The following is a 27,927-nucleotide window of genomic DNA, read 5'->3' as shown; positions in this document are numbered from 1 at the left end:
GAAAGAGGAGAGGACCACACGAGTTTGGTCAGGAAACAGTTTATTAATCTGGAACACATACCGTTATATTTATGAACATATTAGATAGAAAACAGCATTTTAATAATAAAAATAATACACACCATGTTTTTTTTTTCTTCAGTTGACATTGAGAAACATTGAATATAAGAAGAGAAACAACATTAATAGTGCAGCCACCACGGCCAGTACAGAAAGCTTTACACTTGTCATAGTCCAGAACAAACGCCTGTCCCCTGTTTGGACCAGAGGCCTACAGAGACGGGGACTGTTGCCAGGTTACAACAGAGGAAAAGAGGTAATAGTGACTGGGTGACATCAGTCGTCCCCTGGACATGTTGCAGGGCTGTACTTCGGGTTAAAAAACAACTCTTTTTCTTTACGATATAGCCTGAATAAATTAATTACATTGCTAAATTCTCTAAAAATGTAATAGTCACACTTGATTGAAAATAAATATGCTCTACTGAATTTCTTTAGTAAAAGTTATCTGTAAGAATACCGCTGGGGTAAGTTTACAATATTGGAGTATCAAAAGCTGAAGTGAAAGACGATTAGGGCCACAAGAATTGTGGGAATGTGTTCAGTTCTCAAAAGTCTGGGCGTATATTTGAAGACCAACCAGGACGGTGGTTCTTTGTTCCACGGTTGACGGTTGCATGTGCGCGTGCACCCTGAGAGGGCGCCCTCCACTGCTGCAGCACTCACTGTCTGACATTTGTGTGTTCAGGTCCGGATCAGCTTTACCAGAGCTTCTGTGCTCACGACACCTCCTCTGGTTACTTAAACCTGACCCGTATGTTTGTTGATGTATGGAGGCGATGGCTGTGTCCTTCAAACTGCTTCCGCTGAACATAATACTGAGGTTTGTTTTACTGCTCCTCATCCATCATTCATATACACCGCCCCCCCCCCCCCCCCCCCCAGCCCCGTCTATGAGCTCTAACGGAATGTAACTAATGACATTCGCCGTTTAAAGTACGTGTAATTTACATTTCAAACCTTCACCTAAAATATCAGTGAAAACAGCGAGTGGCAGCTTCAGCAGGGAGAAGAGGAAAGCATATATTTGAGCAGGGGCGTTGAAATTTCAGCCCACATTTATTCATTATAAGTTCTGATTCTGCCTGCATTTAAGAATCACAGAATTCTTCAGGGAGATACGGTGAATAAGAAAGCAGCCATTGTGGATGTGAGATGTTTCATCATCAAATCCAGTGTGTGGGTGCAGGAGAAACAGCTATGCACACACACACACACACACACACACACACACACACACACACACACACACACACACACACACACACACACACACACACACACAGAACTGTAGAGACTGTTATTAATAGGAAGAAACAGCAGGTGCTGTCAGCCCATCTGCTGCTCACAGCCAATTATAAAGCTCCACAGGTGAACCATTCCAGCTGATGACAACCTTAATTTCTCATCAGACACAACAGCAGACAGGAAATGCACGGGAATATTGCAGGTTTAGACCCATCCGGTCCTACCTGGAAAACCAGCAGGTCAAGTTTGGAGTCAATGCAAATTGGACAATCGGTCATGTATTTGACCCACAGTGTAATGTGTAAAGAAATACACTGATTTTTTTTGGCCACTTTTTTTGGCCAATAAAGCCGCACCCTTCACGTCAACGTTGATGTTTAGTCAAACGCGACGGACTATGACGAGCACGTACAGCTGCAATATGCCTTGGGTGAAATTAATTTTTGAAAAAGTATTACCTGAATTGGATGCTCACGTGGATTTAAAATCCATCTTTCTGTAGGCTGAAGGATGATAAAAAAGCATTTGGGGACATTTGATGACAGCGAACACTGACCCGACACCAGATTCCCATCAGTTTCGGGTGTCCCTGCCAGTGTTGGCCAAGAGTTACAAAAAATGTGGGTATGAAAGTTAGTCGTGACTTGAGTCAGGTTTTTTTTGTTTTTTTAAATGATCTTCCGGCACTGAGAACAAACACAGTACATCAACATGGAATGTTATCACTGACCACAACGTTCAGCCTTTAAAGACCTGTTAGCTCTGCTGTTCTATTAGATATTATAACACATCTGATTATTCAATAACTCAGCACTAAAGGTTTCTAGCTCAAACAAATCTCTTCTCTCTCGCACTCACACACACACACACTCAGACACACACACAAACCTACATACAGGTGGAGGTTATGTGATCCAACATGTACTACAGTATCACTGCAAGACTCCTCCAGTTACTACAACATTCCTCTTGTTTCAGTTCCAAATGACAGCAGACCTGCGTGAGTGTGTGTGTGTGTGTGTGTGTGTGGTGTGTGTGTGTGTGTGTGTGTGTGTGGTGTGTGTGTGTGTGTGTGGTGTGTGTGTGTGTGTCTCTGTCTGTCTTATCAGAACAACAGGGATTCATTTTACATCTTCCGGTAAAACAGCCCAAATCTATATTTGGGTTTTTACATTTTGGTTTTTTCCCTCCATTTGCGGAAGGAAGCGTGCGGTACGGCTCTGAAACCCTGGTATTTGTCGTTTGACTGTGAAAGAAAGCAGAGCTACAACTGAAATTAGATTTAAGAAGTAAACATCTTAATACTTCAGTCCAACAGAATTCTATTCATGAAGCTCTTTGAAAAGATCTTGGTTCCACTTTTTTAGAAGAGTGAGTCACTGGAAGAATTAATTATATTCCAGGACACCGAGATTGACAGTTCTTGAATCCTTAATATTAGTTTATTACACACAAGCTGCAGAGAATCAGAACATGTAAATATTGGATCCCTTTCATTTAAAAGAATGCACAGTCATATTTCACCTTGATCCCTCTCCTCTGTGCATCGTATCTCTGAGCAGATGCAGGTCTCCTTCTGCACGTTAGCAAGACTCCATGAAGAAGGAGCATTAAAGCAGGTCAGTTTTCTCCATCCTTCATTAACTCATTACAACCAAAAAGACAACTTTACAGACACATTCACACTGAGCTCAGCAGCGCCACCGGAGCTTAAAGAGTCAGCTCCGGTGAGCTCGGGTCTGGTCTGAGCTCAGAGATCCTCCATCTGCTTTTCTACATTCACACCTGCGCCTGCGATGGCTGACGCCTCAGATGCGCCCGTTGCCGTGAGAGCTGCTCCGGCGGCCAGGGAAGGGGTGGGAGGAGTAGTAATGGTCTGCTGAGATGGAGGAGGATGAGGAGTTGGAGGAAGAGGAGGAGGTGAGTCCGCAGGCCTCACAGGCCAGAGCCAGCTGCCTCAAGGAGTCCAGGGAGTCCATCTTAGCCCCCCGTAGCAGATCACTCTGACCCTGCAGTCCAAAACCACACACACCCTCTGACTGACTGTTGATTCATGATTCGTTATGTTGATAACTGACAGCTTTGGTCTGTAGCACTGCTGACAGTAAAATCATCAAACAATCTTGGTTTCCACGTAATGTAGAAGATTCAGGTGGAGCCAAACTACATGATCCTATTATCATTTATAATTATGGTGACATCATGAGCTCTTTTTTTTCCTTATACATGTTTATTGATGAGCTGAAGGAACAATAGTAATATTCATGAAAAAAAATCATATTACTTAAGTTTAATGTAATATGAACTGCGGGTATTTGTTGGGTTAAACTGATCCCAGAACTGCAGCAGGCGGCCAGCACGATACCTTGAGAACAGTGATGTTCCAGGTGAAACTCTCCACAGCTTTGCTCAGCTTGCGTCCCTTCAGTCCCTCCTTGTCCCCAAGTCGAGACAGATCCTCGTGAAAGTCCATCCCTGAAGGAGCCAAACAGATACAACAGTTGAGCATCGGTCCAAACAGGCTGCCGGGCCTCAAGAACTCACAACCTCCTCGAACAGAAGAGTCATGTGATGTGAAGGGATTCAGCAAATTGCTAATTTACCAAAGAACTCTTTTTCTGTCAGATTCACACTGAAAACTAAGTGTGCTTCTGAAGAGCTTCAACTGCAACATGAGTCCAACACAAACACATTAACTGGGACAGACACAGATTGTAACGTGTGCAAGTCAAACAAACACTGATCGTACCTTCTCTCTGCACCTGAGCGATCTTCTCCTGAACAGCGTCTGCATTCTCAATCAGCTGTTTCTGGGTGGTGATCATCTGCAGAGCACGACAAAGCTGTGTTTAAAACATATACAGTGGGTCCTCTACTTACGAACGCCTCTACATGCGAAATTCTCAGGTTACGAAACGTCTCAACAGGAAAATATTTCCTCGTTACGAAAGAAATTTCTGGATACGAAAGGCAAAAATACGCTACTCGCAGCTCGCGGAGTTTAGCGAACGCAAACTTGCTTGTTGCTGCTCTGCCATTGGCTATCGCCTAGCATCTTCCTGTCATCCCATTGGCTAGGAGGGACGTCAATCTGTACAAGTTTGTGTGCATCCCAGCGTCTTCTTCGTTAACTTTTATTTATTGCGGTGTTCCCACAAGTGTTAACGTTCGTTGCTAGTAATGACGGCTAATGTAAGATTAGCCTGTAATAAAGTTCATTTTGTTCCTGGAGAAGCCCTGCACTGAATTCCTACATTTATTGTGCAGTAATCTAATTGTAACATGTATTTGTTACATGTTTTGATGCATTTTTATGATTTTTTAAAAAAATCGGATTGGAACGGATTAGGGCATTTACATGGAAAATGCGTCTCTACTTATGTAATTTTCAGGTTACGAAACAACTTCTGGAACGAATTGATTTCGTAAGTAGAGGTCCCACTGTACACTGTTCGAACTGTGTCCAAAATATACAATGGACATCAATGACATTCAATTAAACATTTTGTGGCAGGACGAGGAACAACTCGGACAGAGCAGATGGTTTGGACATCTTTATTCTGCATCCAGCAGAATTTACTAAATGGCGCATTGAACAGTGCATCAAATCAAGGGCTAACCACGCCCATCACCCCATGCATCACCTGGGTGTGAGATGCACCCCCATGTGTCCGCCACAATGTTTGTGTGTGTGCCAGGGGTGTTTTCCTGCCTTCGCTCCATGAGGCCTGAGGTGGACCCCGGCAGGGGGGACAACAGTGACATTTTCCCTGAAATTCTGACTCTGAATCCTTCAAAGCCGTCATGACTTCAAGTAAGTGGCTTTGTCAAGAGTTCACATGGTTTTTCGAAGACATAGGATCAATATTTGGATTGTGGATAATGTAGTCACTCTTTAGTTACGGTCAGAAATCACCATTTTCCCTAAATTGGTTTCTAACATACACACGTGTATCGCCTCTATGAGCACACGTCATTGTGTACCATTTATACCTAGAAAAACACATGAGAAAGGCAGAATTACCTCTTTATTTCTTACTGACCGTGTTATAGGCAGTGACAAATTTGCGTGTGGGCTCAGCGAGATTGACCAGAAGCTCCAGGAACGGGTAGCCCTCCCTCAGCACCATTGTGGCCCCTACGGTGCCCTCGGGAGTCTGCAGCCTTGTGGCCAGGCTCTGGATGCACTGCTTCAGTTTGGTCACTGTGGGGAGCCCACACTGCTCTTTGAAACTGCTGGTGGTGCTCTGGAGAGTGAAAAGTCAAGGTGAGGAGGAAAATGAGACCAGCTTCAGCTGCTCTGCCCAACGGTGAAGGATAATAAGACACACATCCTTGAGAGTTACATCAGCATGGCAGCCATGTCTGTTCTCCACCACACGGAAGAGCTGTTATGTAATTCAGTCAAATTCAGCCTCAGTCGAAGCATTTTTCTAGATTACAACAGCAGCAGGAAAATATCTGGATGGTGATTTTAATATGGTGGCACAATCATGTGCGTGACTTTCTACTGCTGAGTAAAAGGAGGACTGGAACCAACATTTACAGATAAAAGGGGTCCCTTCGCCTGTCTCTGGGTCTCACCTGAGCGTCCTCCCGCAGGTCTGTCGCCTCTTTCAGGTGGACCCCGGCTGGTTTGAATGCTTCGTCCACCACCTTGATGCCGGTGTGCCTCAGAGAGACGTACTCCCGGCCTCTCTTCCCCACCCTCCTCACCGACAGACCTCGCCGCTGGGCCTTCCCACCTCCTCGCCGGTTGGTGACGGCCACGTGGACAAAGAGGCTGCTGTGGGGCAGCAGGTCTCCGGCTAGCCCGAGCAGCGGAACGCTGCGGTAGCCGGGCTGAAGGCACTCAAACGGCACGGTGTACTGACCAATGAAATCATCCCCGATGTAGTCGTCGTCCAGTACCACGAAGCGCAGCAGAGCCAGCTCTGGCATGTTTACCTGGAAGAGCAGATATCAGGGAATCTGGCCAACATTTGAGATGCACTCCACGTGCATACACATGCATTAAAACATGCTCGCCTATACCTGTTCTCCAAACCGTGGGTGCACAAAGGCTGAATCTGGGTTAAAATATGCACAGATTACCTTTAAAAGGATCAAGTCCATTTTAGTTTCAAGAATTTTAAACACCGCTTGTCATTAATGAGGTCACCCGAGCACAATATTCATGCTGATTGCACGACACATTAAGGGCAGGGTTCTGGTGATCACCTCAGAGAAAAGATTCTGATGGAAATATTACATTCTAGCTAAGCTAATACGGCTGCAAACGAAAGCCCCAGACATTTTTATTGCATGTTATAGTCTTCTCTCTTCTGCACATTTGAAAAAAAAACATCAACTTAGATTCTGCTTCTATACTTCAGTCTTAATACACCATGAAATAACTGGACTTTTATACCGAGGATGCTCATAATTTATATTTATAGTGTAAATAGCAGCTTTTTAGAAACCATCCCAAAAAAACACCATCTTCTATTATCTCCATTTGCAACTGGACATTTGTTACATCTTTCACGTCGTGTGTGAAAATCTCGATGGCAACGGTGCCCAAATGCTCTAACGTGAAAAAGGCAAAAGTACACAGAACAAACCCTCAGGAATAAAATGCACTCCTGCCACCAATATGTCTGTACACAAGCGTGTTTGTTCTTTTTTATGCTTAAAAGCATTTCCCATAAGTGAAGGAGGCTTCTACCCGCTCTTGGTTCAGATATTGGTTCAAAGTTTAGTCTTCAGGCTCGTCCGATGCAGCGTTCAGCCGCGCTGTCGTCAGTCATGTTTGCCTGAAAACCTGCTCCACCGCCCGTCGCGGCTTGTCTTTCTGTTCAAACACTTTTTAATTCTTCTCATTATTAATCTAATGAGGATTTATATTTTGTAGAAAAGAAGGTGAAAGGTGAACATCAGGTCTACATAAGTCTGAAGGTGGTTAGTCTGCAGGATTTCAGTCTATCCCTCATGAATAACTCAATCCCTTGCTTGAGTTTAAAGCCATCAATAATCAAAAAACCAACTGTCTAATTAAACACTGTTGGAATATGTCTGTTGGGCGTCTGCGAAGTATTAGGAATAAAAAGTTTAGCATTGGACTGTATTTATGTAGTGCTTTACTAATTCAGAGTAAGGATTCATTACAACCATAGATTAATAGTCTTGTTCAGGGACACATTCATGACAGAGGGGGGGAAGACAGCCGCCCTTTTCTGTAACTGTTGGTTACATTTACAGTTTCTGTCTTTGGAAACTTTAGTTGCTTCAGAGTGTTTTGTTCGACCATCTGTGATGTCAGGCACTGTCTCACTGTCTTTGGCTGAATGGAATCACAGACTACACATCTACGCAGCTATAAATCTGCACAAACCTGCCAAATCTGCTCATTAGTGTAATTTCTTGAATATTGTTGCCTTTGTGTAAACGCTGGTTGTGAAGGAACTCTTGCAGCGATGATCATCCCTCCCGTTAGATTAGTATTAGTATTATTTTAGTTAGTCAGTCTCTTGTTTTGTCTGGACAAAATTCTGCCATCATGTGCTTAAGTTGTCCTCTGTATTCTTCAATGTGTTGTGTGAAAAGGACCTTACTTGAAACTCAAACGTCTCATCGAACAGTGGGTCGTCCTGGTTCTGAGCAGCGGTGCGAGTCCTCTGTTCAGCGCAGTCTGCCGGCACGCCGTGCAGCTCCAGAACCACGTAAGGGTCAATAACCTCCCCCTTGGCGGCAGAGCCGATAGGCTTGGGCAGGTTATGGGCGCTGATGACCTGCACAGAAGGAGGCGACGCGGTGGGATTGTGTTGAGTGATGCGGTGCGAGCGAATGCATGCTGAAAATATAGAATGTGATACCTTAATTCGGAGAGTTTGGGGGGGGACTCCAGGCACACAGCCCTGCGTATGGGCACTGAAATATGAGACCTCGTCCCTCATTACAGCAGGTCGGAGGACATAGCCACACCCACCGTTCTGGGAAAAACGACCTCTATTAATGTCGAGCATAGCGCCAGGGGTCTGCTGGTTCAAGGCCACGAGCTGGAGCCCTCCTTTCCAGTAGCCTTGAGGGTTGGGGTTACTGGAGTCTAGACGCACTGAGCTGGGCCGGACCCTGGTCAGACTGCGCTTGGTGAACATTACCAAGTCTTCGGGGCTCTCGGTGGTCAGACGGCCGGCTTCGCCTTCTCCCAGGGAGCACAGCGTCCAGTAAGGGGGCTCGGGAAGCATCGGTGTGCCGGGGGATGAGGGGCTGCTCGGTGGCGAGTGCTGCTGGGCCAGTCTGTGATTAGCTCTCTGAGCATAGAAGCTGCGACTGGCTGTGCGAGCGATGGCCACCAGGTCTGACAGCTCTTTGTGGAGGCGGAGCTTCCTGGGCTGAGAAGGTGGGGGCACTACCAAGACCACACCCAGATCCTCCTCACCAGGAATGGTCATCCGCCTTCCTGCCAGAGTCCCTCCTCCGCCAATTTCCTCTTCCTCCTCAGACACTTCCCCTTCAGAGCTTTCCTGGTCAGGAGAGAGCTTTTTCCCCACTAACAGAATGCGACCTTTGAGCTGCTCTGGCGTCGGTAGGGTGGTGGCTCGCCCTCCCAGGCTGACAGGAAGAGCCTCTGGGGTATAAAGGCGGGAGCCAAATACCTTCTTCAGGTGCTGGGCCATGGTGCGCTGCTGGGCAGGAGAGCAGCGATGGCATAGGTAGACCAAGAGCGGGTACTGAGAGGTCAGAAAGGCATACTTGTTGATAACTTCCAGAGCAGATCGGATGGTGATGGGCGTGTGTTGCTGGTAATGGTGATGGTGGTGGTGATGTTGGCGGGAGATATCTGGTCCATAGTCCACCCCAAGCAGAGGCTCTCCCTCTGGGCCATCCGTCACTCCCAGCTCCACACACCGGCACCCAGACTGCAGAGCCTTGATCAAGCCTCCGAGGTCAGCCCTGCCGTGGACCTGATCATCCAGCAGATAGGAGCGGTACGAGGTGCTGCAAGTAAAACCGGTGCTATCAGCACAACAAAAACGCTATCCTTTTAGATTGTCATACATATTAATACATTCATTAATACCACTAAATTTGTGATGTTAGATACGATCTTAGCACATTTTCACAGTGGTGATACAGCAACTGTAGTACGGTAAAGTATTCAGTCCTTGAAGGACAGGATCTTGAGTTGCCATCTCTTCCTTCTCAGCTGCCAAAACACTTCTTTTATTCTTTTATTTAAGGATATATTTAACTAATGCAATATTCAGTGGAATATTTTGGTGTGAGGAGTTAACTTTTTTGCTGCTTGGTGTTGTAATTGTAGGAGAACTACTGGTTAACCAGTGAGTTTACTTTTAACACAACCAGTGACACCTTCACTCACACCACTTACAGCCAACCACAAGACTCCTTGCTCTAGTTGGCAAGACTTGGGTCGATCGCCGTCAGTCCTGTTCCTGTAAGGGTTAATACGATGAGGACTCAAGAACAACGGGCTGACGTGTTCCCACAGAATGAGCTAATAAGGTGGATGAATAGGGACTGTTTGGATCGCTGTAAAACTGAGTGTCATGTCACAGAGGGAAAGCTCTTCACCCTGACAAACCAGTGTACTGGATCAGCAAGGACGTGGTCACTGGTTGTTGGACACGCTGACACAGATATTTCTGATAAGACAGGAATAAGATACACACCTGATGTAGTAGTGAGACAGAGGCATGGTCATGTCCTGACAAACCTCCAGCTGCTCTGGGTCAAACAGGTGACACTCTGAAGACTGCAGGTAGCGGGTGAGCCCATCCAGACCCAGCAGCCCCTTCTCCCTGCCCTGTGCTGAGGGCTCGTAGCGTCTCAGGAGCTCCCAGCAGCCTTCGGTGGTTACCAGAGACAAACCCTGCTCTGTCTCAAGGAAAAGACGAAGATCCTGAGGGTCCAGGCACTCACGGTCCTTTGACAGTTGCACCAATAAAAAGTAGACATCGGGCCGGGTGCAGAGTTCACAGTAGGCCTCCTGGAACTCCTCACAGGTCACGTGGGAGGTCAGCTTCTCTTTGCTCCTTTGGATCTCCTTAAAGCGCAGACGTACCTGCAAAGATATTTTAAAATAACTTTCTTTGGTGATAGATTCAAATTTTTTCACAATTCTCTCTAAGGAATGTGTCAAATCCTCTAGGAAATAAAAAGAAAATTGTCAGACATAAAGAGATTCTATAGTTTTACATTGACGTCCTCATCTTAGGTGGATCTACTGCAGTGTTTAAAGGGCTGGATCTAAGGCTGAAGGTCATCAGTCTGGGACAACTAAAATAAATGATAGCTACCTACAATTTACGTAATCGTATTAGGATACTGTGGAGATAGACCTTCATGAATGGACTTATTCACAACATTTATGACACTGTGACATTCAGGAGCGGGAAGGTCAGCCTGTCTCCAGCAGTGATTGTGTTAGACTTTTTATAGACAGAGACTTAAAAGATTGTCCAAGCCAATTATATCTTTCAATTTTCATATATCAATTATATAGACCTGGGGGGGGATATACAGAACATACAATTCTTGTATAATTGTATAAAATATATAGATTCCAGCAGAAGAGGATAAATCCATCATCATGGGAGTGCTTTAGTGTCCTTGTGTGACAACAACAGATTCATCAAATGAGGTGAAGCAGCAAAAGGAGAAGGTCACAGACAAACGGACGCATCTCCTCGTGGTTACCACGGCAAATCCATCATCTTAAACATCATTCACTACGTGGTCAGAAACGTCAGGCGGGACGCCTCCAATAACAAACAAAACTGAGATTTAACCATTCAAAAGGAATGAAAGGAATCTCGCCTCACCTTGGTTTCTTTGATCCCCGGGCACAGTTTACAGATGGTGACCACGGCCACGTCCTCGGACACAATACCGTAGCCGTCTTCATCCACCTGGGCGAACTCTGCTGACAGCCAATCGCTCCTCATCTTCCCACCCAGGCTGCCCTCGACCACCAGGCCTCCTTCGCCGAACACTCCACCACCCCCACCACCGATGATGGAGGGGTGCGCCAGCAGATAGCGAAGACCAGTCACCCAGATGTTCGCCACGTCTGCTGAGAAGGCCACCAAGTCCAGAGACTGTAAGGAAAGGTGGAACATTATAAATACATGTAAACAAATAGTTATTAAATCAAAAATAAAAAGTAGAGATCTGTGTTTCTTCAACTCTGACACAGCACCTGGTAGTCATCCCCATGTATGATGGAGAAGGCCGCTTCCTCAGCCAGCTGTTCAGAGAGAGGACCATTATGGAGGAAGGTCTCGGTGCTCTTCCCAGTGCGAACCTCTCTCATGGTGGACACGTCCAGGCGAGCTCGCTCTCCGTCCTTCTTGGACGGCTCCCATCGTAGGCAGGACAGGTCTGGGTCCAACGTGTAGAATCGACAGTAGACCCTGGAATTGGGGCGAATCTTCTTCAGTTCACACCCACCCTGCATGAACGCCAGGCAGTCCGCTGCACTGCTTACCTGGGGGAGGAAAACATCGAGGACCTCATCAGCACAACCTCGCCACATTGTTTTTAATCAGATTACCAACTGATGCATCTACCTTCTTCTCAGAGGGCATGCTGCTGAAGGACACTGTCTTCTTCCTGCCTCCTCCCACCTTCTGCACTGAGGGATCCTGGAAAAAAACAACGACAGCTGTTTGAAGGTCATGACGTGGTAAAAAAGGAACTAATGGGACATATACACTGTTTGAATAGTGACAACACGTGAAATATTAGTCGCATTGTCGTGGCTCTCGATAGTTTGCACGCAAAATCAAGTTAAAGTGACGTTGTTGAACTATTGGCACAAACAGGTCAATGGCATAAACACAAGAAGAGCTTGGCTCGTGGCATCCATCTTGGAATGTAGTCTGAATATTCTAAGTTTCCCAATAAAGCAGCCTATTGGGAAACTGGAAATGCAGCTGGACCAGGCGTGGTCTCGGGAAATTACTAACTAAAACAAAAGGGAGTCCTACAATGACCAAGATTACTGTAGAAACACGAGCTTACCGCACCTGCCCAAAAATGGAACCAAGACTGCACCGCCTGCTCTTTCCTAACACGCCTTTTTCACACGTTTTCCCGACTTGTGCCAAATGACATTGCCAGTCATTGCTGTCATTGCAGACTCTGCAGGCAGAGTCTCAGGGACAAGAGCCTGGAAGCAAGGCAGAGCTGGTTTGCAGATCAGACTTGTCAAGACTCTAAATCGTTTAAAGTAGCTGAATCACTGTTGCGCTGTATGACTCGCTGTCAGGAGTATGCACAACTGACCGCAGAGAGGACGCCGAACAGGGCAGCGTCCTTCCTGATTAATCTGACTCCAAATCACATTTGGCAATGAAAACATATGACAAGTGAGATGAGGAATGACGAGCAACAGAAATATGATTCCATGGGCTTGTGTCAACAGGGGAGGGACATAAAAGGGGAGGAAAAAAGAAAAAGCAAATATGTTTGTTATGTGCTTTTGGACAGAGGCTCATGATTCACATCTGCAGCATCTGAGGTAGTTGAGAGTGATTTGTATAAATGTTTGGCCTTTTGGATTATATCTTGGAATACTTCCCACGCAGTGATGCAGATTACATATTAAAGGCCAGTTTAGCTCTGGAGGTGTTGTTGGTGAGCACTGGAGACTGGTGTGAAGCCTCATTAGACGCCGTTCTGAATCTAAACTTAGCTTTGTGCTCAACACCCTTTGTGGTATGTTGCAGTGTCTGTAGCAAAATAAATAATTATTATTAGTACCGTACCCTACATGTATAGACAAAAAAGAAGAAAAGAATGTCTTGGAAAACTGTCATTACCTCCGAGATGAACCAGTCCTGTCCACAAACATTTATTGATTTCCAATTCCAATATTCCCAAAACGTAGGCAGGCAAAGAAAGGCCATGAGGACCGAGTTTCCAAAAAAAGTTGTTTCTTCACATAACTGTCCTACAAAATGTTTTTTTTTATTTTTTTTAAAAAAGTTGATCATAAAGTGGCCGGACAGATGAGCTTAGAGAAAGCAGGTCAGTGGGTATTTATGTGGACGGAGCTGGGCGAGGTCAGTCATGGTCCTTCCTGATGGGACGGCCTGGCATTTGTAACCACGGTATTAATCCAGCGTGTGCGCGCACGCATGTTGTGTGTGAGCAAATTCTAACGGTGACTTTGACATTTCTGTGCAGGGGTCACCCAACGTCATCCAGGAAACTATAGCCACATCCGCACAAAGCCTTTAATGCATCACTCTGTTTGGCCTAAAAGAGCATCAATCAGCCATAATCCACAACCCAATTCTACCGCGGCCCTATCTCTACAACTTGTTTTTAAATCTACACAATCTAGCTCTGATGTGATCATTCCCGCCGCCACAGAAGGAGAGACTAAAGAAGGAAAAGCCCACCTTGCGTGTGGTGCATCGGAACCTGGTACCAACAGAGAAAGATCTAAATGGGTTTCTCACCAGGAACATGAAAGTTGGGGGGTTCCTCAAATGTCTCAGCCACAGGAGTCAGTGAGGAGTCAGCATTTTATGAAAAGTCTTTTCCAATGCACAAGGTTTTGAGAATCTGAGGAACTAATTGAAAATGTGAATAAGTCACACGAAGGGACATCCAGACTGCCATTATATGTAAAGGGTTCTAATACATTCGCAGTAAAAGTTTAGCAGTTTAGCAACAAATGCAAACACATTCAAACTGGGAGGAGAGAATTATTCAGCTTAGATTTTGGTGATAAATGATCAGTTTATTGGAATTCATGTGATATATCCATTCAGACATCCACATCCAATAAAACACAGAAAGACTGTTCTTGATCAGGGTCACACTAGAACATGTTTTAGACTCCACTGTGTAAATGAAGCCAGGGGCCATTTCAGGAGCTTCCCACATTTGGGGGAATCTGTTATTAAAGTTCTTCAGCTTCTGTCAGCTTTCGTAGCTGACCAAGTTTATGCTCCCTTACTGCCAAACCCACCACATCCAGTTCTATGGAGATAGTTCTTTAGATTGGCCAGCAGGCCGGTGGCGATGAGCAGCCGATGGCACCCAGAGCGGAACTCCTTCGTGATGAGATCTCTCTCCCTCTGCTGCATGTCAGCATGTGAAACACGGGCTGAGAAGTCTGTGGAAGTCAGGCGGACAGTCAGCCGCTCTTATCACAACTTGAATAATTGTGAGTGCCACATACATTGATGTAGAACTTCTGAATTCCCTCCGGGGCCGGTTCCTATGTTTTAACGAGGGTCTAGCGTGAACCTCTATGTGACCTCCATCACTTCAGCTGCTCGCCCACAGCGAGACAACACGGAGATTCGTCGACAGTTTTCAGAAGATTATGTGGCTGTTATCCGTAAAACCATGACCCAGCATCCGATCTGCCCCATTTAGAACAGACATTTTTTCATCCCTTGAGACCTGTATCAAAATGTCAAAGACGAGACCTGGTGTTCCCACGGCGATGTGAGAAGTCGTTGCTTTAAGATTCTGCACATCCTGGCATACAGTTGTTATTTGTTTGTTTGTTATTCAGCCACATGAGCAGGTCTCATGTAGGTGTTTATGCCATGCTACTGATGCGTTCCATCACCCCAACCCATCAATATAGTACAGAAGGCTGGAACATTCCACCCATGTGTGATTGGCTAACTCAGGCCCGGAGCAAGAATGTGAAAATCCATCTGGAACTGTGACTAAACTCACACTCGAACATCCTGTGACTGTGGACACTCAGTCATTGATTATTCGGAGCTGTGCCTGGCTGACGGTCTCTATTGACTAACTGGTTTATGCGAGCTGGAGCCTGCAGTCTACTCGTATCCAGAGACAACCAAACACATCAGATCAGCACCTGGCAGTTGCGTAAATCCAACCCCAATCTGATCCCATGAGCTGGCTAATGATCCCTCAGCACATTGGCAGAAGATTACCACAGCAGATTACTGCTCTGCCACCTACTATTCACATCCACAGTCTTATAGCCACTAATCTGCAGAAAAGATAGGCCACCAACTAGCACACACACACACACACACACACCTGCAAATGTTTCTGAGTATTATTTACACTCCAACTTCTATGTTTCAGTTCAGAGAAGAGAATTCAACTGAACCCATTTAAACTGAGGTTCACTCTCATAGCCACAGCTCAGTGTTTGCATCATGAATATTTGAAAGCAAAAAGACGCAAAACGAAATCAGAAAGCTGCAGAAGAAAGGCCTGCATGAGTAAGTAACCTGGTCACACGCACTCCAGTAACATTTAGATATGTGAAAAAATGATGAAGATGAGAAATTACAAGCTGAGACCAGACTCCCGACAGATACACACTGCTCAAGTCTTCTCTTACATCATACGTTAATTATTGAGGGAGCTTTTAGAATGTACCTTTCACAAGGACGCCATGATGTAGTAGCACAGCTGTTCCATTCAATCATCCATCTATCCCCAGCTAACCAACACTTCCTAATCTGGCTGGATGATGAGCGGGAGCCTATCCCAGAGGTCACTGGGCAACAGGTGGAGACCCACCCTGCACAGGTCACCAGTCCATCATAATCATGCTCATCACTTACTTATACACACTCACACTTTGGACAGAGAGAGGAGACCAGAGTCACCCCCTACACCACCCAACCATGTGGACGCCCAACACCTCCACTCCCCGAACATGTTACCTACAATACGATGGCTGTTGTCACGCGGTCAACGTCACCGTCGGTAACGTCGGTCACGGTGTCTGCGATGATGTCACTACGCCTGCCAAGCGAGTTCTTTTGGCATGTGAACCATGACCATGGGGCCAATCTATATTTGTCTCTCGCACTCACTCACTCACACGCACGCACAAACACACATATGCACGTGTTTGTCCTAAATCCTGGTTGAATTTGCAGATTATAGATGTTGCCAATATGTTTGTTAAATTAAATATATTCAACTTATATACAGTTATACTGTAGGCCAATACCGTAAGTCACAAATTCACATTTCACTCTGCTGTATGGAAATATTTCATACAATACATTTTTGGTGACCAATCTTGCTTTACAAGATCAATTAGGTTGCTGATAATGATACCCCATCTACTATCAGATCCATCAGTATCTATTTACGGTTGACTTATGTACGTCAGGATGCTTATTTTCATTACACAAGCTTACTAAATTGAATGTGGCTACACAACCCAGTGAGTTGCACTGTGTTGAATGCCTACTTGGTAGGAATGACACAATATAGTGGAATTCTGGAGACTCCCTGAACATCTCAGAAAGTTCTGGAGCTAACAGTAAAATACCAGTAGATGGAAAGGCAGCGTTGGTTAACTAGTGCATGAGTTTGCCCTTAACTGCCTCTCTTTACTGAGGTTTCACAGAAAACGTCCCTCCACTCTCTTAAATGCCTAAATGGCAGCGCAATTTCAACAATAAACACTGATGGAATCCTTGTGCTGGGTAATCTGTATTGCTAAATGCACACAGAAAACTTCCCCAGCACTGAGGGCAGCGTCTGATCACCGACGAAAGGGAAAAGGCACAAAATGAATAATAGACCGTGACAGGCTGGTTTTAGGTGCTCTGGCTTCCCACCTCCCTCTGCCCTTAGCACTGTCAAGACCACTTGCAAAGTTGTCCTTTCACATGCTGGAGCCCACCGCTGTTCCCCAGTGTTGGACTCAGCGTGATTGGGAACGAGCCGATGGGCAGAAAAAGCCCACCTTCACCTAAAAGCAACACTTTTGTGCTCCATTTTCCTCCACAGGTTAACAGCTATGGTTGAGCATTTCCACTTGTGCACTGCATTATTGGTGGCACTTTATGTTCAGGCTTTCAAGACTTAGTTTTCCTGACTATTATAAGCTTTTCCAGTCTCCCTCGTTCCTGTCTGTCCCTCCACCTGCTTGACTGCCTTTGTGTTCTCCACCTGTGTCTCATTTTTTATTCTTTCCTCTCGTGTATAATCTATAAACCGTGCTCTCCTTTCCAATCTGTGTCAGATTGTGTTTCTGGGGCAGTCTGTAGGCCTTCCATTACTGCCTGACCTTTACTTCTTTATTTGCATTGAAGCGATCATCCTGTTTTGACCTGCATCCTTTCCTGGTTGTTAATTATATGCACGATTGTACCTGACCCAAACCTTCTGCTCCACTCTCTGGGGCTCTGCCTGTTTGCCCTCGTGCAGTTATGAGAATCTCGGATGAACCTCAACAAGGCCCTCCCCTTTACATTTGCCTCTGTGCATACAAACATTCACATGCACGCCCACCAGAGTCACTCTTCAAATCTGACTACAAAGCATAAGAACAAAAATATTTAGCACATGGAGCCTTATCTCCCAAATGAATCCGTTTGTTCTTTTGCAGTGAAATTAAATGTGCAGTAAAGACTCAGACTCTGGCTTGATTTGCTCATAGGAGCAACGAGATTAGAAGCAGTTTCCATGTCTCCCAAGCAACATTTCTCCTATTGATTCCGAGGTATTACCAGGCCAGTGAAGATGCCCGATACTTCCAGCATGTTCAAAACCTGCCAAAGGCTTTCTTCCCACTCAGGTATGTCTAAAAGGAGAAAACGACCCAACTCCTCGGCCAGGGTCAAAGGCCAATCCTAGCTGGCCTCCTCAGAGCGAATAGGTCGAGTAGCTAGTAAAGTTGGCCTTCCAGTTCAGTCTGCTAAAGCGCCTTATTAGCACAGAAGATGCATGAATAACTTGGTGCATCTCATGCCCTTCCAGGGGAGTGCAGCTCATGGCTGAATTTTCTGACCCCCATCGCTGCACCTTCCTACTAGAATGCAAACTCTCTTGTTTGTGTTAAACACCAACATCTCTCACTCCTGCAGATGTCCCATCCCTCTGGCAGAACCACGCTCATTAAAACCTAATGACACATTAACGTGACCTCAAAAGGGAGGAACAGAACATCTTGATAGTGCGCAGCGAGCTGGACAGAAGTGTTTTTTCCTTACAATAATAGAGAAAATGAGGATCAGGATTAATAAGTACAGTTTAAGGAGACTTAAAATTGTGCTCTTAAAAGGATCTGCTACATTTCTGATAGAGTAATGCCATAAACACAATGTACAATCTGCTTTTTTGACGCGCTTTCAACCACAATATCAACTAATGAATTAATAATAAACTGACTGTATCTATCAGACATCTTTGACCACTCGAAGCACATCAAAGGTCTGTATGAACACTTGAGTTCACACACTGGTGGCAGAGGATAACTGACCTGCTCTCGGTAATGACTAATCACTCACATTTACACACCAAACTATTCTGGGCTTTTGGGATTGATCCGATGACTTTAACGCGACTGGAGCGATCACTCTACACCCTGAGCTCCAGCTCTAAACAGTTAGGTTTTTAAAATCCATGATATAAATGATGTGAAAAAAGCACCAAAGAGAATATTTCTGCTGGAGATGTTGACATGTGGCATCACAGATGTGGTTGATTTAATGACAAAAAGATTCTTTTGCTCCGTCATCGTCAACATTTGCGGTCATTGTGATTTTTAGGTTTTGATGTTTGTCGTTTTATCTTTTTTTTTGCTTTTAACATCCTTTATATATAAATTATAATACAATAGGAATTGTTTTTCAGAGTACCAGTCTGAGCAGGTCTGGAATCAGGCTCACGTAGAGGTCCTGGGCTTTGTCCCATCTTATCTCTCCTTCACTACTTTGGTTCTCTCCTTATCCCCACCTTTGTTTTCACCTCCTGTATCCCATCACCAGAACATTACTGCTGTCCAGGGAGGTCTGGGGATGTCTTTCATGAGTGGCCACAAGGGGCCCTTATCCAAAGCCCAAGTCAAGAGGATGTTTATTACATAACAGCTTAAAGCTCCCAGGCTCTCCTCATGGGCCTCTGACTCCTATAGTCAACTATACACACATGCACCCCCACCCACACACACATGCACGCACATATGCACTCGCGCACAGAGACAAGAAGGATTAACTTAAGAGGGAGAAATGACAGAGGGAAAACTAAAGGACATGGAGAGATTTAGCACAGAGGGACAGAGATTAAGGAAAGAGCGGAGCAGAGAGGGCATGAATGGGGAGACAAGTAAACCTCAGACAAGTGGGGCAAAATAAATAAATAAATGATGGACAAGCAGCAGCAGCAGAGGTCACGTAGTTGCTTCCAAAACCCACTGAATTAATCACTTTCCTCAAAGAAGGAAAAAGCTCCGATCACGACAAAGAGGAGGCGGAAGCGTCCGGGTGGCTGCCTCGTGTGCTTGTTTGGTAAATGGCCTGATAAATCTTTTAGGGAGAAAAAGCAGCAGGATGAGAATGACTGACAGGAGAGGGTGGCTTTGCAATAATAAAGGTACAGTCTCAATCACATGCTCAATCACTTTTTCAATTAATCCCGAAACAATATGTATGTTCCCGAACGCCACATTGGCACAATAAAGAAATGTGCAGAAACATTACATGAGCACAGAGGAACATGAGAGAAACCATGGTGGGGCGGTTGCACCTGATTTTCAATATCATTTTGCACAGGTTTGAACAGGCAGATGCACAAAACCTGAGGAGGAAGAAGATTAACAGCTCTTCTTTTCTTTCAAACAGCAGAATACGCACAAAATCAAGAGATCTATTTGAGAGTAAAGATCTATTTGAGAGTTAGGTTATAATTGGGTCCTAGGGTTAGCCATATAGCTGTACTGGTTAGGGTTAGAGTAAGGGGCTGGTTATTGGTGGTTTTAGGCCTTGAAACTATGGAACGCAAAGACCTAAAATCTCTTTTATATTTTTGGTCATTTTTAAGATGAAAGGCTTCAGGCTGACAAACACTCGGGTAATGGATAGCTTTATATTCTACAGCCAAATCCTTTTTCCTCGGTCATCTGTTTAAATAATATGTGATGTTTGGTAGGCATCTAGCAAGCAGCAACTGTGTAGCCTGTTCTAATAAACACCCAGCTGCTAATGCTCTACAAAAAACCCACAACAACACAGCCTGGTGTGATCTATGATGGTAAACTCTAAAAACCACTCAGGGCACAATTTACTTCCAGGTGTTGTGTCATTTGCTGCAGACTTCTGAGCAGGAACATCAATAACCAGCTGATGAGGCCTACAGGCCACGTTTTTTTCTGCTTGGCCTTTCCCGAACCAAGACGGAAGTCCCGCTCTGACACAGATATGAGGTCATCTGTCATAACTTCAGCCTCCTCCGGGGTCTGGGAGTCTGGAGCTGCGGATGCTCCCGTGCACGCTTCTGCTGAGCTAATTTCATCATCCTGCATGCAGGCGAATTCAGCATATGTGTGACTCTTGTTGTTGTTGAAAAACTGGTGCAGCTTCATCATCATCTGCGCGCTCGGCTTTAGCGGCTGTGCACGTGCACATGTATGAGTGACTCCAGCATCAATATCACACCACGGGAGCCTGTCACATTATGAGAAACAAAAAGGAACAAGTGAAAGTGTTTTACATAATGTAAAATAGATATTTAATGCCTATTGTAATGTATGAAATGATCTTTAATGTGTATATGTACTTTTCTGGTCACCAAGAGGAGCAACTGTCCCTACAAAACCACCAGTGAGGCCTGGGGGGCATTATGTCCACAGGATTCCTACGACAGAAGCACGAATGTGTTTGAGCGAGACTGAGTGCGCGTGTGTGTGTGTGTATGTGTGTGTATTTAGTCATATCAGTGTCACACCCATTTCCTGTGAGAACTTCTGTAAACACATATCTGCAGTGAAGTTAGCTGCATCCACTTTGACAGCGTGTTCTCCTCACCACGTTCTCTCCGAGAGGAAAAAACTCTTTGTGCGTCAGCTTTACGCTGGAGCCTGAGAACAGGAAGCTGTCGGCACTTCTCAGTGCACGTGAGATCCCATCGATCTGCTCCCCCCGCGTTCAGTACACAGCATCATTGATGATCCATCCATCTGTCCACCTGAAACAATCCCTGGCAGAGGTCTGAAATGCTTTTACCTGGGTTTTTTCTCACCTTCAGAAAAGCAGAAGTAACCCTGAGCGAACTTATGCTGAACTTCTGTCCTCCACGTTTATTGGTATAAAAAAATAACCTGGAGAATTCAAATGCCAACTGCTAATGAGAAGCATATCTGCAACTTCAGAAGATGGAATCTAAAATAAATTGCAACGCTGTAACCAGTGATCACAGAGCCAGGTGTGAGTGTGTGTGTGTGGTGTGTGTGTGTGTGTGGTGTGTGTGTGTGTGCGTGTGTGTGTGTGTGTGTGTTTGCGCGTAGTGGGGGGTGTTCAGGGATTTATGGCCATGTGAAACCAGAGGGAATGAAACAAGGTCAAACAGCAATCCAGCTGCAGTGAAGTAACAACAAGCGCTTCATAATAATACAATCATACAAAAATGCAACAATCTGGATGTTTTAGTTCAATAAAGAATAAAATACTGATAAGAGGGATGGAACCAAATGTATTTGCCCTCAAATATTACGCAGGTGTGCTAATCAACACTGTGCACCACGCAAAATGATCCAAAACTGTGACCTGTGCGTCCAACAAAAGGAATGAGTAGAAGACAAAAAGAAGGGAAAAGGCCTTGAGAAGAGGGCTAGAGCTGGAGGAGCATGAGGAGTCTGGCCGAGACCTCAGGAGAAAGCATGAAGTTCAGGACTGAGAGGAGTTACAGGGAGATGTTTGTCTGTTTCAGCATCAGGTCTTGTGTCAGGCCTCTTCAACATCACTGTGACACTAAAACATCAGATAATATCACAGTGCTCGTCCTCTGCTGGCTGCCGGGCCGATGACAGTTAAAAGACAAAGCCCAAGAGAGCATCAGCTCATAGTTTTCACCAGTTTCACAGCCTGAACCTGGAGGATCAACAAGTTCTTTAAATATGTTTGGAAACAAATTATTGCTTGGCCAGAATTTCACAATGTAATATTTGGATGTGGCAAAAGTACAGGAATCTCTTAGTCCTCACACAAGAAACCCACAGATGTATGGGGAATAAGTAACATTTAACACAACTACAGCAACCTGATGGGCAACCTGATGGGCAACCTGATGGGCAACCTGATGGGCAACCTGATGGGGAGGATGGAGAAGGTTCAGGGATACAAGAACCAGAAGACGAGGAAGCCGTCAGCCCCTCTGTGGTTCTCCTACCAATCTTATGAACAATTATCTTTCCATTCCCGCAACAGTGAGTGAAGAATTCTTCAGGGACTCGTGTAAATTGTGATTAACCAGATTAACTGTTTTAATCATTAAAGGACCTACTCATTATTGAAAGTTAATTAGGAACAGTGTTTGTCTCTCTAATAAAGGAAACATTAAAACATGCCCCTTGAATGGACGCATAGGTAAACGCACAGATAATATACAGTATACCACTTCTGCCCCAGCAGAGAAGTGGCATATAATAGTTGACCTAGTCACCACGTGCACAGATAACAGCTATCAGGATGTCCAAATCCAATATAATTTTTAAGATTTTGTCTTTGTGTTCTATATTTTCAAAACCTCAATTCATATACTAAAATGTAGGTCCACAAATTCATTTCAAGCCAATTTCATTTCAAATTTGACAATGATCTCCGAATCCGGCTTATTTCAGCTTCTTCAGTCAGTTTGTCTGTGTAATTTCACCTATAGTGTGTATATCTGCGCATGCAGGAGCAATCACACACGATGCTATATATAGAGCGTAATGTTCCATCTGCCCTACTAATCTCAAACTGAATAGGTCCAGTAGAGCAAAAGCAGCAGCATTGAATGTTGGTGGCAAAAGGGAAATGAAAAACACTGAACATAAAATAAGCAGCATTGACAAAACTGGCAAAAATAATAAGCAAAAAACAGGCCATAAAATTCCTTTATGTGTCACTCTACTGGCCTGGACCCCCTACTGTTGCTAACTTACCACTGGAATTGCAAAAGGAGTGTTTGTTACACACACACACACACACACACACACACACACACACACACACACACACACACACACAACACACACACACACACACACACACGCACACACTAAAGAACAAAACAGTCGGAGCAGAGTGGATGTCAGGATCATAAGCATTACTGCGAGGTGTCGTTTTCTGACTCTGTGTGTGTGTGTGTGTGTGTGTGGTGTGTGTGTGTGTGTGTGTGTGCGTGTGTGTGTGTGTGTTTGTGCTGGGTAATGAAGACCAGATATTCTCAAAAACTTCCTTGCTCCTGACTTCCGGTGTTTCAGCCTCCCCAAAAATTGAAGTGCTTCTGCCTTGTGAAATCAAAAGAGAACTAATCAAGACACCGTTTTAAGAACTCTAAATGAAAAATGTAAATGTAATCTTCAACTTTGAATAGTGAGCCATTAGCGACCAAAGACAATAGAAAGGAAGCTCTCCTCTCATCCTATCTTCACCCCCTCCCTGTCCCTGTCCTCCTGCTCTATTAAGTGCTTCCTTAATGCAGAGCTTCAACTTGCAGCTATTTTAATATGTAAAGGAGCTCCAAATGAATAACAACATTATATTGAAACATTCACATTCATGCACCTGTACCTTTCTTCTCTCTCTCCATTTCCCCCTCACTTCTATCCTCTCCTCCCTCTCTTCTTTCCTCCTCCTCTGTCCATACTCTCACTCTTCCCACTCCTCCATCCTCTCTCCCTCCGGCTAGTTTCTATTGTCCTCCAGTCTTGCTACCTCCCATCACGCGCTCATCTTCCTCATCTCCTCTCGGCAATCAAGCCGAGTTAACGGACATTTCCAGCTGCAGGCACAAAGGGTTAAATTATAACGCGGCGCCTTCCCAGCTCACACCGTTCGAATTAGTGCTCACAATAGTTTGCTTGATGGCGTTTCTCCGTCCCTGGACTGATGGCTGACAGACCGAGATCATTCTCCACAGAGACGAGGCCTGAACTCCGTCTGCCACTCAAGAAGCCCTCTCTGCCTTTTCCTTCAATCAGGCTTTTCTTGAGAGCAAATCTATCACTTTATCTCGGAGAAAAATTCTTTCTTGTTGCGATGTTTGATCACCAGATGTCACTTTAGCTCAAATGGCATTATGGCCCCTGTTTGCTGACGCCAGAAGACAAACACATGACTTGTTTTTCTTTCAATCTACTTTAAAGTTGAAATAATATTCATCCATCCATCCATCTTCTACCACTTTTCCCCAAAGAAGGGATTCAAACAAAGAACCTGCTTGTAAATGATATTCATATTTCCTCAGTTTCATAGCTTCCAGACTAATTTTAGGACCCTATTTTGAGATTCACTGATATAAAAGGGCACCCTGTGGTCTGCAGTCAAACACAAAGCCAATCCTTGTAGACCTGTGGATTTGTGGCCAAATTAAAATTGTTGCTCAAGTGTTTCTTTTTCTGATGATTTTATTTCTGTTGAGGGTAAATATGATGAGGAACACGAACTCTGTGCACCATTTGGTGGGATTCAGACTTTAATATGCCAACTGTGGCACAAGATGGCAGCATTAGTGTACCAGGATTTAGAGTCTCGGGCTTCCAGTGAGTGGAAGTGATGACATCACTCTCATTTACATCAAAGGAAGAAAATCACCGGGCTGCCAATGCGAGCGACGAGGATCACCATGACTGTGTGTGAAATTCAATGATGGAAAATAAACAGAGACGCTTGAGGGGTCTAATTTCGGCAGCCGAGTGACAGTTTCTGCTGTTTCATCATGGCGGCTGTGATGGCGCTGTGCAGCATCTTCACTGTCACCCTCATTTCTTCAGAATCCTGGGCTCCGTCTGTGCTGCTGGGGTTTTAGCGAGACCTGGACCTTCCCTGCCACAATCCCCCCTGCTCACAGCTGGACAGCTCACACGCTGAGCGGTAATGAGAGCACACAACAATGTCTGCAGGAGGCACACTTTCCAAGAGCATCCTAGTTTACTGTAACCATGGATACCAGCACAAATGTGTTTATTTCGTCCTTATCAGCACACCGGGGCTTCACCGAGACCAGAAACACAGAAATATGCATAAACCGCAATAAATATGCAAAAGAAACTGCCATCATCACAAGACCGAAAACAGTTCCACTATTTTAAATACTGTCTTGGCAAAAGGATCAGAGGGCTGACCCCGTCCCTCCCCAGCCCAGCCCAGCCCAACAACGATACTATTACTGCTAACAACAACGCTTTATTCCAACATTATCATGTCCAGCAGGTCGGTTTAAAGTCACCAATTCACCGTTCTATGAAGATGCAAGGCTTTGGACTGCAGATCTGGACAGAGAACCCACGCAGAGACAGGACACACATCTCCCCGCTAGCCTCAGCAGGGCTTGAACCCATTACGTTCTCGCTGTGAGGCACAGTCCCTAACCCAACCAAGGCGCTGCTATATTATATTGGACATTGTACGATTATAATTGGCTTTTACGTTATTGTTATAATAGCTATACTGTTATAGAGCTGCACAATTAGAATCATGTCATCTTCTCTTTGTAAACATCTAAAACCAAGGGCAGCAGCAGCTGTGACAGGCTCAACACTGAAGCAGCACAAAAGCTGTTTTTATTACTGTATTAGCACATTCTGATTGGAAGAAGGAAAACACACCTGCAGCAATAGTTGATGTATCTTCCATAAATAGGCTGCTGACTTTAATAAGATGACTAGATGGAATCTCAACAGGACAGCGCGCAGACAAAAGAAAATGAAATGCGACAGGGTTAAACAATGAAAGGACGTTATTATGGCTGAATTCTCCCGGCGTGTGAGTCATGTCAAGCTCCATGAAGCAAATGTGGATGAAGTAACGGGGACGGTTCTCCCCCTGCCCGGTCACAGCAGGACTTTGAGACATCTGCTCTAAATATTAGAAACAGTTGTCTCAGTCTTTAACGTCATATCAAATTAGCTAAGAATGCACAGCAGAAGGTGCTTCAGTCCTATGAAATCAGAAATTCCCAGCAGCATGTTTGATTTTTATTTTATTTTTAAAGGGGCAGCACAGGTAGTATCCCACCAATGAACACCTGGAGCCATAACATGACTGCGCCCCATGTTTGACAGACAAACTGTTGCTTGGCTACGCCATCTCACCATCTGCTACAGTCCATGTGGAGCCTCTTTGACAGAATCCATCTCCTGAGAAATTGATCAGCAGTTTCTCCATCTGTCTTCACACACGCACAACAGAGGGCAGCAAATATACTGTACATGCATCATTTGCTGCATTTTTGGCTTCAATCTATGAAGGTCCATAAAGCCGGACAGGAAAAGCGCATGTTTGAGACTCTCCGGAGTTTCCTGCCTATGCACACCTGTAAATAGGAGAGACTTGAATGCACAGCTCCAACGGCTGGTGGACGTTATTCCTGTCGAGGAAGGCTGATCCCAATGTCTCAGGTTAGAGATGGAAGCACGGGATGGTGGTAACATGGTGCTGTGACCAGTATAACAACATTCGCTGCCCAGTACAGTCAAATCTTCTAATGTTATAGTCACCCAATGTTTTCGATCTTTGTAAACCTCTGAGTGTCTCTCATATGCTGCAGATATCACGCATCTGTATAACAAATGGAATTTTATGTCAAGCACCAACTTGTTCTGAGCTTTGAGTGTTACGATGATGAAAAATCAAGACCAAAAAAATGACCAAAAATAATATTTGAATATTTACATCCCTGGTGGTCATGGTGACCCTGCTGGGGATGCAATAACAAAGGGCTCAAATCCACGTGAATCAACACATGGTCTCTTCTTGCATTTCCACTCTGTACAGCTGGGGCCCTCCAAAAATCTGCAGAAATAAATAATGTGTGTATGAATGAAAGGAGAGCCAGATGGTTGAGAGGGCAGTCATTTCTCTCCTCTCTGTAGCCAAGGAAACCAAGCAAAGATGTTCTCATCCAAGGTTACAAGTCGCAACTGATGTACCGGAAATAGCTGCTTGATGGCACAAGGCTGGACTGTACCATCTGAGCTGAGGCCATGTAACCGCGTGTGACAGAGACAAAGACAATGTGTCCGAATGGTTTTCATGGCCAAAGTAAAATGTCCAACCAACCTGCTGGGGAGCACAAATTAGTTCACACACACAGATATGAGCAGCAGTGTATGCAGCAACTGGACAGAAACACGCTCAGACACGTAACTTACACCACTTCAGCCCATGTTTTGATTGATTTCAGCTACTGTTTTCTGGTGAAAACAGTGTAACATTACTGTGGGTGCTGCTCCCCAAATGCAGAGGCATTCTGGGTAAATCTTGATGTGTAATAGCTTTACCAGTTTTGTGACACAGCACCTGCAACCTCTGAGGCAACTCTCCTAATGCAACATTATTTTCCTTATTCTCTGTAAGAGGCAGGTGTGGCCAGTGTAAGAACATATACAATACATACGCTGTCTTCCAGCAGCCTGTGCAATATTTTATAAAGTCAGCGGGGATTTGGGAGGTTTAATATAGAAAATTATAAATCATGCAGACATAGGCTGGGGCAGAAATGGCAAATTCTTGTCCAAGATGTCATTTTGGTTAGATTAAAGACGACGGAACAGCAAAATGAATCTTGGTTCTTGTGACTTTCATGACAATCCAGTTGAGATTATAACATTCGCAAAATTAGCTCATCTGTATTACTAAAGTATTTATACCTCTT

General features: G+C 44.8%; 1 protein-coding gene and 1 long non-coding RNA gene across 2 annotated transcripts in view; both read right to left on the bottom strand.

Annotated features, from left to right (window-relative positions):
• Positions 1–23: 23 nt before the first annotated feature.
• On the bottom strand, positions 24–2,348 carry LOC130527983 (uncharacterized). Its single transcript, XR_008951172.1, has 2 exons — positions 1,289–2,348; positions 24–1,258 (listed from the first exon to the last, which is right to left on the bottom strand). It is a non-coding gene; the product is annotated as an uncharacterized LOC130527983 (long non-coding RNA).
• A 373-nt stretch (positions 2,349–2,721) lies between these two features.
• plcl1 (phospholipase C like 1) overlaps positions 2,722–27,927 on the bottom strand; it is a 31,235-nt gene continuing 6,029 nt past the window's right edge. The window contains exons 2-12 of the mRNA XM_057036304.1: positions 11,883–11,957; positions 11,513–11,800; positions 11,136–11,411; positions 9,984–10,375; positions 8,163–9,288; positions 7,902–8,078; positions 5,893–6,255; positions 5,352–5,555; positions 4,058–4,133; positions 3,674–3,783; positions 2,722–3,317 (exon numbers count right to left, since the gene is read on the bottom strand). Coding sequence (XP_056892284.1) covers positions 3,117–3,317; positions 3,674–3,783; positions 4,058–4,133; positions 5,352–5,555; positions 5,893–6,255; positions 7,902–8,078; positions 8,163–9,288; positions 9,984–10,375; positions 11,136–11,411; positions 11,513–11,800; positions 11,883–11,957 — 3,288 coding nt within the window. The 3' untranslated portion in view covers positions 2,722–3,116. The remainder of the gene's footprint in view (positions 3,318–3,673; positions 3,784–4,057; positions 4,134–5,351; positions 5,556–5,892; positions 6,256–7,901; positions 8,079–8,162; positions 9,289–9,983; positions 10,376–11,135; positions 11,412–11,512; positions 11,801–11,882; positions 11,958–27,927) is intronic.

The sequence above is a fragment of the Takifugu flavidus genome, chromosome 1 (genome assembly GCF_003711565.1).
Source record: "Takifugu flavidus isolate HTHZ2018 chromosome 1, ASM371156v2, whole genome shotgun sequence".
NCBI lineage: Eukaryota > Metazoa > Chordata > Actinopteri > Tetraodontiformes > Tetraodontidae > Takifugu > Takifugu flavidus.
The sequence above is the reverse complement of the archived record's forward strand: the minus strand, read 5'-3'. Positions and strand labels throughout refer to the sequence as shown.